Source organism: Mizuhopecten yessoensis, unplaced genomic scaffold (genome assembly GCF_002113885.1).
Source record: "Mizuhopecten yessoensis strain PY_sf001 unplaced genomic scaffold, ASM211388v2 scaffold9639, whole genome shotgun sequence".
NCBI lineage: Eukaryota > Metazoa > Mollusca > Bivalvia > Pectinida > Pectinidae > Mizuhopecten > Mizuhopecten yessoensis.
Window position 1 is genome coordinate 106,027 of NW_018408148.1, and position 15,240 is coordinate 121,266.

Genomic DNA, 15,240 nt, shown 5'->3' on the forward strand with positions numbered 1-15,240 from the left:
AGACTTGCCTCTGATGAAAAGTGAAGAAAAACAATTTATAATTTTTTTTTCATTTGCATACATGTAAGCTTACTTCAGTTTTCTTCCATAATGCAAAAGTAAAACAAAAAATGGATAAAAGCATAAACATGAACAAACTCCTGTACAGAAAGTGTATGAGTTGATGGAATCCAAATATCATAAGGCAATTTGGGTCTATTTATAGCTTCACCTGGTCTACTAGATAAAAATAAAATTGGCATGAACACAAAGCTGCAAGGAAACTCTAAAAAATGTTCAAAATCGTACCAGCTAACCGTGGCCATCAGCTGGCAAAACGTAAAGAGACTTGGACACCGTCTTATAATTAAAGTGTACTTCAAAGGGACTCTAATAATGAAGATAAAATTATCTTATCATAAAATCATATTTTCACTCATCAGTTTGCAGCATCAACTGTTTACTTAGGTAGTTTTTGTAACCCTGTCAAGTCTTCAGTAAGTGACTTTGTATGACCTTGACCATTTGTACGACCTTGTCTGATCTTGCTTTATATGATTTTAAACATGTTTTAACATAAAGAAAGGATTGGGAAGCAGTCAATGCCTTTGTAATCTTGGTCTGAAAATTTGGCTTAATTTTATTTCTGTCATCAAATGACCAAGTAAAATCCTAAGGAGACTAGTGGTCGTATTTACCAGTTATAGCTGTCTTAAATGACCTTGTCTGACCTTTAGTGACTGGGATTGACATATGATTGACCTTGCATCCCCTTGTTTGAGCTTAGTCACCTTATGTGTCTTTGCTTGACCTTGTATGAAGATAAAATAACATCACCTTTATCAACTTGTATATGGTTGTATGACCTTATACTATAAGCTTTCTGGACAATTATCCCCCACTGTAGTGGCAGAAATTGAAGTCTTGGCGCCATCACTGCCCATTACTGAACTTGGCTGTACAGTCATCACTAGATATTCCTTGTTTTAATGACTTACGCAATGTTACATGTCATTGTTTGACCTTATCTGACTTTGTGTGTTGTAGGGTGCAGAATGGATCAGAGTGCGCGTGCACCAAATGGAACCAGACCTGATGGACGTGGGGTCCACAATCGAGGAAGCGCTCCAGTATCAAAGGGAACATAATGACATGTTGGCCAAACTCAAGGTGAGTCAAGGTGTGGGGTCAGATTAAACTCAAAGTGAGGCTGGTGGTGGGGTCAAATTAAACTCAAAGTGAGGCCAGGATGGGGTCAGATTAAACTCAAAGTAAGTCTTGGTGTGGGGTTAGATCAAATTAAGTTAAGTTGAGGCTAGGGACGGAGTTATATCAAACTCAAAGCGAGACTTAAGTTGGGTTTAGGTTAGATATGAGTTGATGATGATAACAGGATTAAGTCACTCTTTAAAGTCTTTTAAGCCCATTGGAGGTTTGGTAAACTTAAAAGGATCCAATGTCATTGCTGGTTTTAAGGAATGCAGATAAATTTACCCAAGACTCAGACATCACATATAAAATAATACAAGACAAGATTACTGTTCAATTCTTTACTCACTACAAACAAAACTAGAACTTGTATTACTCATATAAAAATTTGGCCTACCAAACACCAAACCACGCTTATTTTGTCAATTTGGCACATGTTGGAAAAACTGTTATCAATAAAGGTTGGACATGAAATATTGATATGTTGATACCCAGTGTTGTAAGCCCTGTTATATCGGTGGTATCTGGATCTCTATCTAAATCAAAGATATGCCACAGAGCTGTTCTCCATCAGGGCAAGGTCTGATGATAGTGAAGGAACATCAGTCCTCCACGGTAAGCCACTGAAGGCCGACATGTTAGAGTCTTATCTTTGTTGGTGTGTAAACAAACATGTAGTGCTTTATAGTGATCAGGTGTGAAACATTCCAGCATGGTCAACTGAACAAACAGTTAGAAAAAATGTGAAAAAAACAAAGACATTTATTTATGATATGTATTAAGAACAACATGTAATTTTGCCCCTTTCACGTAACCGGTTCAACTGGTTTCTCTGTTTGAAATGTAACATTTTCGGGTATAAATCCTGGCGGACCCGCATATGTTCATGCAGGCCTTGCTAGGCTTTGTCAAGGCTCGGCTGAAAGCATCATCAGATTACTAAGTCCGACCTTATTTCAGAAACGAACAACTCTGGTCCAATAAGTTCAACCGATTGGACCATTTGGATCGTGATAAAGGAATGAGGCCTTGCATTGGAATCCCAAAACGTAAAAAACGAAATCTTTTTTTGAAGGTAACATATCAATAATGGTAGCAAGATTTTTCAGGCATCTTTCCAATCTTCTTGGGAGAATTATCAAGGGTATTACAGAACTCTGTTTGAGACTTCTGTATGTGGACCGGTGAACATACAGAAGTCTCCAACAGAGTGAGCTGATGTCCAAAACGCAGTACAGTATACCTAGTGTATACAAGGGTGTTAGGCACTGATAAATCCAGTAGGGTTTCAGATACATCTGATAGTAGAAAACTCGTCCATTATAAGTTTTGGCTGGAACCTTAAGAGAGTGTCATCCTTATCTACTAAGGATCTGTAAATATTCCATACACATGCATGGTATCAACAAGCCCAGGGGCGGGGAGGGGGGACTGGGGGTAGGGGGTCGGCTTAGCTTTGCTTTGGAAATGTTTTTCTAGATTAGAGCAAATTTGGCCGGCGAGGTGGCTGGTTGGAGAAGTTGTCCAGTAGTAGATTACTGTTGAAAGGTTGCCATCTTGTTATCGTGGAAAGTTTTTTGTGTGAGTCCTAGCTGTTAAAAGGTGACCATTTTGTATGCTTGGGCAGATTTTCATACCATTCCTGTTAAAAGGTTACCAACTTGTATTCAAGTGGAGATTTTCGTATGATTCCTCATGAAATGTCATCGACGTTTAAACATGGGAAAAATTATTCATAGGATTCCCCTGGAAATGTCCCAATCTTGTTAATACAGGGAAGTTTTCGTAAAATGTCGCTCTGGATTATTAAATGATATTTGGCGTTTTATTTTGATAAAAAAAACAGAAATAGAAAGTGAAATTCTGTGAGCATTATAAACACCTTTGCTTTGTGGATGACTGGTTCTTTTGACATTAGCCTTCAGATTTTGACAGGTAAGTCTATAATTCAGACAACTAGAGGGTCTTAACCACTTATTTTAGAGTACCATCAGTTACTCATTCACCCCTGGAATTTCATAATGAACTATTCCAACCTTTGAATTGGAAGAGTTCAACTGTGTCTTCAGGGGTGAATGAGTTAACACTAGCACCATTTTTTTAAATGTTTGCTTAAGTCATTTTGTACAGATGTATTCCACATGTAAAACATATTTTAAGATGCATTTCACAAAATTACAGTAGTTTGAAATTTGGTTAATGAGTAAAAAAAAATGAAAAATAAAAATATTGTATAAGAACCCAGCTAGCTTAATTATGTAATTCCACTGCGAAGAGCAAAATTAACATTAGATAAATGAGTAATTTACTGGTGGAGGACAGTTATTTGACCAGGCAAATATTTTCCAGTAATACAGAGAATGCCAATTTGACTATCTAAATAGACCCCTCAAGGCAAATTATGCGAGACAAATTTGGCATATTGTATTAATATACTGTGTTAAGACATATATCAGAAGTGAGTTGTCTGCCCTTTTTGTAACTCACCATGCAGTGGAATTTGTGGTAGCCCAAAATAAGTGGCCAACTGGCTGTATCATTTAATGTCATGGAGAATTACAACCAGATGTGGATACCTAACATCTTCTCCCCAGCCTCTGTATCTCTTCTGATGTACATCAGGCCCTATTATATGTTATGATATAGATCACTGGCTAGTCCACCTTCCAATCTCCTGATGGTCAGTAGCATACAAAGGGTAGCCTGATCGGTCTGTGTAGTTCAGCCCTGTTTCCCAATATTCTCTTAAGGACAGCTGTGATATGATAAAGTTACCTAAGGTAGCTGCACAAAACATATGGGGAACATTGCTAATTGAAACAATAAACAATGTTCCCCATCTGTTTTGTCCAGAGTATTTACATTAAAGCTAGAGTTGTCTGCCCTTTATTGCCAGAAGAGTTCAAAATTATATAAACCATTTTTTTTTGTGAGAAATGGATTCTATATATACATGATAATGGTATTTTTTTTACAAATAGCATTAATTAGGAAAAAAAGGTACTGGTATTTGTAAAACAAGTCTGTGATTAAATTGGCTGTGTTTTAAAATGATTTATTTTATCTTTAGACATGTAATATTTTCCTTTTAACATATTCAAGATATTTCCAAATGTTTATGTAGGTACTTACATCAAATAAAAAAGCACAGAAATTGGTAGCAACATGTATATAGCTCTTGAAGAAATAGGTTTCATTCACAGCAAGAGTTATCTTTTCCTGATATTAAAAATAGAGGTTGAAAAGTAAGAGTAACATAATTAGGTTTCCGTTTCACACAAGTAAAGGAAATTGTTGAATTTCTGCACAGAACATATTACATGTTGAGCTATGTTGGGTGTAACCAGTATATACTTAATTATAGTCGGCTATCAGTGCTAACAAAAATACATAATGGTTGCAGACACTGTGCCCTGTTGTTCCAAACTTGGCAGCTTAACAGCACAATATGTTAGGGTGAAAAGATTATGTAGAAATGTATAAATAAAAGTACCCTGTATGTATTTGTGTATGGACTTATTTTTTTTTCCTAAAGACAAAAAGTTGTTCACATTTTCATTATTCAAAAATGTTTAAAATTGATTTGAAAATTTGAGTTATTGGTTTGTAAAGCTGACAAATATTTTAAGAACATTGTTACTTCAAGGTTACAATAGCTTACTCAGTGTCTGCAGAACAGATAACTTAGTTCTCAACACACAAACATGTTTGTGAGAGTTTTCTGATATTCAAGGCCTGTTATAGTTTGTAGGGTGTGACCCATGTCATGTGCATCAGGTCTGGAATCGGAGAAATTCTGATAACAGATTTTGTCATTTTGAACAAATGTTTGTTTCATACTTACACTTCAGGGTAACCTTCTTTGGCCATGACTGATTATAATGACAGTTCGGACCAGGAAACTGTCGAAGATATCTGTACTAAAACACACCTGTTTACATAAATAATTGTGCAGTGAGTGTGTAGTCTGAGAAGATCTAACTGTTTAAGCCATCATCATTAGGTTTGATAACCTTGCTGTGCTCATCTGCCAAACTGGAAATGATTCATTACAGAGAGGCTAGGAATGTGTCTTAAAACCCCCCCCCCCCCTCTCTTCCTCCCCCTCCCCAGGCTGTGGACCATATAGACTTTTAATTTCTTCTCACTTGCTGTCTTCCCAACTATCCCTACCATGTTGAGACAGAGAGGGGGCAGAGAGAGGGTTTACGAATCTGTAATAACACCTGGTTCAGGTTTAGGTAGCAGTTTTGAAGCTGATACAGATATTTAGAAATAGCGATATTTTCTTTAACCCTTTCACCCCTTTGTAACTTTAGTAGACTCTTCTATGCATTGATATGGATGAGTTTTGGGGCTTCAATCAATTTCTTACACCATCATCATGAAATATAAGTGTCTAAAATGAATATTTCAAGTTGTTGGTTTGAGAAAATGAATTGAATCCCACAGTATTGAGGACTTTGGTAGTGTACGTATTTCAAACTGGAAATGGTAAATTCGTTGTTATTATTGGAATCTGTTTGTATAAATGAGGTGTCAACACACTGGGAATGGTTTGCTTTGTAATTAGATATAAAGAAATATGAGTCAGAGGTAGACATTTGCGTAAATATATGTTAACCCTTTCACCCCCATGTAACTTTAGTAGACTCTGCCATGGATTGATATGGATGAGTCCATTGTGGTCTACAGCGATGAAAGGGTTAAACTAGCTGACAGAAATAAGAAATACCGAACTGGCTGCAAGTTTATAATTTGCCCCATGAACAATAATTACAATGTATTTTACTTTAGATTTAACTGCAGTGGGTGGAAATGGGGAGATATGGGGAGGTATGGGGGGAGATATGGGGGAGGTATGGGAAGATATGGGGAGCTCAGTTGATAAGTTACAATTAGTAAAATTTATATTTAGTTTTAGGTTTATAGATATTTACTGTAGGTTTGAATATTGTGGTTAGATTTGGCGATCGGAATGAGATATGTATTTACGTAATGCAGACACGTGTGGAATCGAGAGCCGCATTGCAGACCAACACGTCGTTATAAAAGAGGCGACGCAGTACACACAACATGTGTCAGAAATGCACATGCGTTACACGTTTATCGATAGCGCAGTACTATAACCTCATGGTCTTGAGCCAACTTTAGGTGATCCTACACTCCCCCACACATTTCTGTTCCCAGTACCTCACACTGCTGCTAACAACAATCCTACCCCATTTTCTCATCATAGCAGACACGCAATATCCCTCTTCTACCTGTCCATTACTCAGAAGAAAATGGCAATGAAAATATGGTCCATTCATTTAGTTGTCAGATTATTTTCGTTTGTATAAGATATATTATTATTTTCATCTCTTTCCCCATTACCCGAGTTATGTTTGTGTTTATTACAACTGTGTGGTTTTCTAATTAAAAATTAAGAAGTCTTGTATTGATTAGGAAAGAAAGTGTGGAGAAAAGGTTTGGTATAATGTTTAAGAAGTTGAATATATGTTGAATATATTTCATCGAAAATGGGATAATTTCTACCCCTTTTGCAAAGAAAATTCCCTTAAACTTAATTCCCTAGTGTATGTGGTCACTTAATTTCTCTGGAAAAAAAACAACCTTACAAAATTAAATATGGTTCAAATGTATGATTTGTTTAATTCTCTGTCTATCTCAATGTTAAAATCTTTCATATCAATAAATAAAAGAATTCAATATTTTAATGCTTGATGAACTTATTATGGATTGAAAAGTAACAGAAGACAGACCAAATAATTTACTTAAAACTAGGACCTCTAATAACTTGTTAGAAATGGCTGCTGTTCTATACCAGTGACTGTCAGAATCTTCTTTGGTTAGATAACAGACAGGATGTTGTATCCTATCACCGTGGCAACAGTTACCACTCTCTTGGCCAATCCCAGCATGCCTCACTCTCCATATATGGTCACGGGACAGGCAGGATTGGGTTTCAGGTCTGGCTGCCTGGCAACCATTCAATACACAACACCACAGCAGGGTTCTGTATATATATAACAAGAATAGCATGCTGGAGAGTTATATATAGCCTGACGCAGTTCTGTGATCTGATCCTTTCTGCTGATGTATACAGCATTTCTTGGCCAGGAATGCTGTAGACTTCAGTCTTTGGAACTCAAGTCCACACCAAGCGAAGGAAAAAAAAGATTTATCATAAAAAATTGCAAAAAATTGAGATGAAACATAAAATAAAATGAAGATGGAGTTGTGTGAAGTGAGATTAAAGTCCAGAAAGCTGAAACAGGAGAAGATAAAAGATTAAGATTTTCTGCTAGTAGCCCCTGTATCTGTGAGGTATTCAGCTTGGTCTTATCTGCAGGCTAAAACATTATGGAAATAAAAATTGAAAAAGGGAATACCAGAAAATTGATATTATGAATCATTTCTAAAATACAGCACATTAGTTCCCCTAAAACTTCAATTTATTTCTGTGATTAACAAATTAAAAACAACTTAACAAATAAAAATAACTTTAATTATGAATAATTGATTTGAATAAATTTTGCCAACTATTTAAACAGTTTTCACGAGCCACAAACTTTGTACATTAAATTTATATAATAGTTTTTGAAATTTCTTCGTGAAAGTGAATCCCTCTCCAAAGTAAATAAATAGTTTGCAGTTTAATTAATAGAAATAAAATTCAGTAGTATGATTACATTAAATAATTCCTTAGACAAGATTTAGGTGATGTTTGATCTTTCTGAGAGTATTTTACAACCCATTATTATCCTGTGGGTATTTGTATTCCCATAGGATAAGAACTGGATACTACAGGGCTAGAAATTATTTTCAAAAATCACTAGCAGTTTGGACTTGTAGTTTTCAATTATACTAGTCCATATTTACATCCCACTAATCTAATATTATTCAACAAAATTAGTAATATAAGATTTTGAGTTGTCCATCCAGCTAGCAGTTTTTGAAACCACTACATGTAGACCAGATGGAGATTTTACTTGTCTTAGACTAGTGGGCTACCCTTATTGTCTAGCCCTGTACTATAACAGGCCATAGGAAAAGTGTCCGTTCCAAATGAGATCCAACGTCCATGTTCCGTTAGTTCCAAAGGTTTGGTCCCCTTCATGAGATGAATTCCTATTGGAATTCAGTAGTCAAGCACAAAAAGTAATCGAAATTCAAAGTAAATTTATTTATCATGATACACAAGATTTATTTCATTTTTGATAATTAAATGAGGATGTTGCAGAATGTCTTTGAAGATCACTCATAACTATGTATTGCTTTTGGTGATACATTGGTTTACAGACAATTTTTTTCCAGGTTGATGAAACTATACATCCACTTCATCAAAAGTCAGTAGCTGTATATCAACTATTTATGGAAGTTTTCAAACAAATAGTTATGAAATGAAATGAAATATATTTAATTACTTTTCAGGCCAAAGAAGATGAAGTAAAGAAGATACTGTGTAGCGCCGACTCGTACGTGACAGAGAACCAGTCCCAGGCAGATGTGTACAGCGCCATGGCCGACACGCTCAGCGAGGCATGGAGAGAGCTCAACAAGAAACTCGAGGCTCGAAGCCTCATTCTGGAGGAGAGTGTGGAATTCCACAAAAGTGCGAACGAGGTGAGAACATTTGGTTTAGTTAACAATTATTTTTTTCATTGATAAGTTTCCCAAGGACTTTGTACAAGTGTGACAATACAAGTTAAAAAAGACATTTTTTTTATATTTCAAAGACCTATATTTTCATGAAAAAAACGTCTCCCACCTGGATGTTTGGTGTACCATATTTGGCTTAAGGGGTCTGTTAATCTTTATTTTCTTATATTTTTTCCAGTTTTCGTCAAAAATGGAGCAAGCACAGGGTACAATTTCGATCTCTGTGCCGACTCATGACGTTGAAACCGCCCGCCACCTTCTTCAGCAACATCAAGAGATCAAAACAGGTAGGAACCAATCAAAATACAGAATTTGTTAATGTGATTTTGATAAAAAAATCTTATTTATCAATTATTGATCTAGCCCTTTCACAATGTATGATATAGTCATGTGGTTTATGTAAACAGTAAAACTTTGATATAACGCTTCTCCTTAATCTACCGCCTCACTTACTGACAGCATATTTCAACGTCTCTTTCTTCTTTTTTTGTTAAGAATTCTTTTATATATTTACCCCATGTTATCGAAAAACCTTTATATCGCCAAAATTTCTCTGGACAAATGAGGGGCAGTATAACCGGGTTTTTCTGGGAAAAGGATGGCAGTATAAAAAGGTTTTACTGTAATATGGTAATAATTTTCCTTACTTTTTGCAGGAATATTGGAAGCATCAAAATCGACACTAAACCAAGGACATATACTACTCACACGCATACGAGAAATGGGTATGCATGCGGACTTACAGAACAGGCACGCTACCACTGCCGCGTGCTACGGAATAGAACATCTACTAGAATTACTTCAAGACCGAAGACGAAGACTTGAGGACATCTGGGAACAGCGTCGGATCCGACTGGAGCAGTGCTTCCAGCTGTGTCAACTCGACATGGAAGTCAATAAGGTAGAGTCTCATTGTCATAGGGGCAGACAACTCTTCAGATTTACAAGGTTTCATTTCTGTAACAATCTTAACTGCTGTATCACATAGGCGACTTTCAAGGTTTTAAATTACATATATTTTAGGATGCAAATATAGCCATAATGAAACCTTTGTGCATTACAAACACTGTACAATAAGTATTCTTGTGTGATAGTTTGAATGGTGTCATACAGTGAAACAGTGCTATGTAAATTTTGGTAAACCTTACCCGAACCTGAAAATAGATTTTTATGACAATGATATCCCAAAAAATCCCAAATTTCATGAATCAATCATGTCTTGTATTCAAAGACATGCTCCAGTCGTTGATGATACTTAAGATTGATTTGTCATTATTTGGAAGCCTCTGTATGACCTTGACCCATGTTTAACCTCTCTGTGACCAATGATCTTCAGGTACTGGACTGGTACAGAACCGTCGGATCCACACACCTACAGAAAAGTGAACTGGGCGAATCATTCCATCAAGTCCAGCTTCTGCAGGAAGACCATTACAGATTTGAAACTCAAGCAAAAGTAGGTCACACAATGTTTATTTACAAAATAATATACAAAACATCTTGTCTCTCCTCGTTAAATATATTTTCATTTAAGTTGTTTCCAAAGAAGAGTCATATGGTATGTCAGAGACACAGATTCTTCTATAAGGGGTCAGTTGTTAAGTATGATGTTATTCTTTTTATAGCACATACAACAGACGGTTGTGCGACTGGTGCGTGACGCCGACCAGCTCCTGCGCCGTGCCAACATGGACGCGGAGGGCGTGAGGCGACGCCTCCAGACCGTTGACCGTGAATGTGAAGACTTTAGAAACAAACTGGACACCAGACGTAAGAACATCATGATGGCTGCGTCATTCTTTGACCAGGCAGAAACGGTACGTATTCTCAGTTAATTTCAGCAGCACTTGCTAGGAAATTTTCACCCGGTCAAACTTTTACTGTTCACCAGGCCATATTCCTCTATTGTTAATTTTACTCTTCACATATAATTTCTAGATATGGAATACTGTGACCTTATATTTGCTGCCTTGTTAAATTTGCCCTAATTACGGAGGGCGGAAAAAAACAAAAGTTTTACTGTAGCAAAGTTACCAGGTGATGTGCTATCCTTATTGGTCCTCAAGCAAAAATGTTGTAAGAAATATAAAAAAAAATGATGTGAAAACAACTATTACTTTACTGCATGAAGGAGTAGAAAATGAAAAAGTCAAACCATCATTCTAAAAATTACTGGTTTTTTCTCCACAGGCTCTAACAAAATTGGATCAGGTTGAAGTCCAACTTAACACCATGGACTTACCGAGGAACAGCGCGGCGCTTGCCGACAGACATGCTCAGTTGTCTAACGCCATCGTGGAAACCTCCACGCAGGCCCTACGAGAGGGGCGCATCCTACTGGAGAGGGTCAGTAGGGACGACCCCGGGGCTGATGGCGTCAGACGCAGGGTAAGTACACAGCTAGGGTGGGGGCTGATTGTGTAGTATGCAAAATAAGAACAGATTAAGGGGGATGTGCTGACAAACCAGGGGGCTGGAACTAGGTCCAGTACAGATTCGGGTGATTGGGATATCCCTGGGACTAAAATCATGAAATGGAATTTTCTTTGATCAGTTTGATGTTGAAGACAGAGTCATTTATTATCAGTGTTTATTATAGTTACTCCTTTAACATTATTTTGCATCAATTCATATACTTTTCTCAAGATTATTGAAGCAAATTTAAACTTTCAAAATAACTTCAATACCATGTCGTTCCCACAGATGACTCTGTTGCAAGAGCGCTGCGCTGGTTTGGAGTCCCTGTGCAAGGCGCGACGGGCTGAGGCTTGGGAAAGGAGCCAGGCCTACCTACAATTCCAGGAACATTTCAACAGCGTAAGTTTTACAAATCTCAGTTCCGCTTGCTTATATCAACATTTGTTTATCCAGGCAATTTGGACCCCCTTTGAGTTCCAAGTTCTGTCAGTTTCTTTGGCATATTTAAGTGTATTTGTAATTGTTTAACTTGTTTACCCCTAAAGTCACATTTGAACCTGACCAAAGCAAAGACTGGGCAATTCTAGTTGAAGCATGTAGTCTGTCGAGGTGAATGAGTTAAATCTTGTTCAGTAATTATCATGCTTTGAATCACTTCATCAAAAATAATTGTTCTTAAATGAAATTGATTGAAAGAATTAAGCTATTTTCAGAAATAAGCCCGTAGAAATTGCCTTGCTTGCTCTTCAGAATGTTTTGCAGACTTTTTACTTTGTATTGAAATTCTGTGGCTATGGTTTCAAACGTGGCTGACATTTACATCCCAGCGATGAAATTTTGCGATTTGAATTTCTCTTGCTATGGCTAAAAACTTGGCTGACATTTATTTAATGGGCAGGCAATAATTTATTTCATATTGATTACTTGTTGCTGTGGCTGCAGATCTGGCTGATATTTTTTTACCAGGCGATGGTTTTTGCATTTTGACTTTCTGTTCATACAGCTACAAACATGGCTGACATCTATAGGCCAGTCCACCCTTAGCCAACATGCGGACATGGGAACACGCCTTGAGACAGCGGAGGACTTCTTAGAAATTCATGAACAACTAGAACAAGACTTAAGGGTAAGTCTTCTTACAGAGATGTTTATTTAAAAAGAAATTATTACTTATTTGGTCATATGAAATGTTAATACATTTTTGCTATGGTTACCAGGAATTAGAACAATTGATACATGGCATATAATGAGAGTGGTTTCCCTTTAGTGGATGACATACATGTTGAAGAAAAAATAACTAATTAAGGGGATGTCATTTTTTGTTTTAGATCGAAAAATGAATGAAAGACTCATTGGCACTAATTTCAGGACAGAATTATTTTTCAATTTGCAAGATAAAATGTTATGTAGTATTGTTTTATAAACATTGAAAAAAGTGTTGATGATCGAAATTTTTCAAGATTACAAAATTTTAAAAAATCACAAAAAAATTTAGATATTAAATTAAAGTAATGCACCATCATCATGTTTACAGGACAAGAATGCGGAGTTGGAGACCTTGTTTGAGGCGGGGGTAAATCTGGTCAAGTCAGGGGACCAGGAGGCCCAGACTGCTGCAGGGAAGGTCGACACGCTACATAAACAGATGCAGAAGCTGCATCGTATTGTTGAGGTCCGCATTCAGCTATCCCTCGTCTACCTGTCATTCCACAAGCTTGTGCAACAGGTGAGTGAATGTCTATTTAAGGGTCCCCGTACCATTGCTTTAAAATCTGTTCCTAGGAATGGGAAGTTTTTTTCCGACAGGAAATTATCAGTTATATATCTTCTGAAAAGAAACAAATTCTTTGTTCAACTTTTATGAAATATGATAAAGATAATAGGAGCAAAATGTAATCAACAACAATGTTCTGAGAGTAAAAATATAGTAAAATATCCTTGTTGAGGTCCAAGCTTTCTGTATTTAATTGCACAAGTTTGGCGCAGGGTTTTGCGTTTTTGCATGCATAGGTGTGTGTCGCCAGGACATCACTGATACAGAATACCTTTAAAAACCTTTTTAAAATTCTGCAGAAATTGCTACAAATCTTTTAACAATATGCCTTCAGCTAATAACTTCGTTCTATTATTTTTGTCATGAAATGCTTGCTTTAGAATGTTGACAAAATACAAGGAGCTAGCTGGAATGTTTCATGTGACGTCATCGTATGCTTGTATGCTCTAATCTCTACCAAAAGTGAACGAGGAAACAATATGACGTCCTGTTTTTATGCTCTGTTACAGCTAACTACTAGCATGAGTGGGCTAGAACACATTATGACGTCGGAGACTGAGAACTTGCAGGATCTCACTGACCAGGCTATGCGCCATACGGAAGAAATGTACAACAAACTCAACGAAGTGTACAATGAAGTACAAGAAAAAGGCAGATTATTCTTCCAAAATTCGTCCACGGTAAGATACACTTTCAACCATCACCTGATAGACATGAATTGTGACGTATTTCACAATATTTGAATGCCAGTGCGAATCCTGGACTTGAGTTGAACTTTCAGGGTTGGGGCAGGTTATGCCAAACCTCTAAACCTGGTCTGTAACTCATTCATCCCTGAAATGTCATGATGAACTATTCCAACCTTTGAATTGGAAGAGTCCAAATGTGTCTTCAGGGGTGAATGAGTTAAATAATTAAATACTGTTCACACTGGGGCCGTTTCTGATATATATATCAGAATATGTCGGAGAATTAATTGAATTTGTAAGAATTGAAGATAAATATGGGATCTATAGCTTTTATGGTTCCATTGTTTTACTTGGATTTTACTAGACAGGACTGTTCCTTTGCATGTCAATTTGTCACTTTTTCAAGGTTAGTTTCATATATTTTGTCACTTGTAGTTAACAAATATTGTATGTGAGCTCCTGTTGTGATTGGAGTGTTAGGTACTGAAATTGGGTCTCTTGTGCCCGTTCTATGCAGAGTTATTGCCCTTTATTTATTTTTTGATGCAGAAGTTTGTATAATACTAGGGCTAAATGCATTGTACACAACACTCAGTCATGTTTAAAATTCTGAACTTGTACGTCATATTATTTCTGAAACATCTTTATAAGATGTCTGACTTTATCTCGTAGGTCAAAGACGACTCAACGTTAAATATAAAGGAGTCCGTCCTGACCGTGGAGAGGACTGTCGCAGAATACAGCGAACGCATGACCTATATTAGGACGGTATGGGAATCATGGCAACAGAAGGTTTCCACCAGCCGTCAATTTAAATCGCAGTGGCATCAGTTCGTTCAGGAAGCCAGGAAGGTATGATCGGATATATTTGTCACATGCATGCTCCGTGTAAATTATTTAAATGTACAAATAAAATAGCACAATTTGGTTCTGCTATTAACATTTAGCATTGTGTATTTGTTACGTTATTGAATCTCTTTCGACAAGATTAGCTGTCATATATTACTTGATGTTTATCTTAAGTAAGATTTAATGAATATTTTTATTCCAGCTGAAGTATCATCCCTTTGTCTTTTATTGTAGTTATTTATTAAACTTTATGATGGAGAAAAAATGTATAACATAATACATATATATTTATATAACAAATAAACAAATCTTAAAGTAATGATTTTGAATATATGTACATTAATCTACTGTTTGATTTGAGAATGATGATTCCAGTAAACTGTTAATTCCAGTATTTCTCTACCATCTTATACCAAATCATATCCATTTCGATTCCTTATTTGAAATTATGGAATCAAACTTAAAGAGTTACCTGGGTTCAGTTGCTCAAAATCTGTTAGCTTGATGAAAAAATATCTCAAACTTTTAATCTATAGTACGTTAAAAAAAAAAAATGAAATAAAAAACTGAAGTTATACGTAAATGGATGTGAAATGATCGTTTCAAGACAAGAAAAAAACAACATTTTTTTTTATGAATTTCAAAAAATTTATGAAA

At 36.3% G+C, this 15,240-nt stretch overlaps 1 protein-coding gene across 1 annotated transcript in view; it reads left to right on the forward strand.

The window, feature by feature from the left end:
• Positions 1 to 15,240, forward strand: part of LOC110458512 (titin-like) — a 483,136-nt gene that overhangs the window by 60,363 nt on the left and 407,533 nt on the right. Inside the window, exons 19-30 of the mRNA XM_021510245.1 lie at positions 1,027 to 1,149; positions 8,626 to 8,817; positions 9,032 to 9,140; positions 9,510 to 9,754; positions 10,190 to 10,309; positions 10,479 to 10,670; positions 11,044 to 11,241; positions 11,557 to 11,670; positions 12,275 to 12,397; positions 12,806 to 12,997; positions 13,555 to 13,725; positions 14,407 to 14,586. Of these exons, the coding sequence (XP_021365920.1) occupies positions 1,027 to 1,149; positions 8,626 to 8,817; positions 9,032 to 9,140; positions 9,510 to 9,754; positions 10,190 to 10,309; positions 10,479 to 10,670; positions 11,044 to 11,241; positions 11,557 to 11,670; positions 12,275 to 12,397; positions 12,806 to 12,997; positions 13,555 to 13,725; positions 14,407 to 14,586 (1,959 nt within the window). The remainder of the gene's footprint in view (positions 1 to 1,026; positions 1,150 to 8,625; positions 8,818 to 9,031; positions 9,141 to 9,509; positions 9,755 to 10,189; positions 10,310 to 10,478; positions 10,671 to 11,043; positions 11,242 to 11,556; positions 11,671 to 12,274; positions 12,398 to 12,805; positions 12,998 to 13,554; positions 13,726 to 14,406; positions 14,587 to 15,240) is intronic.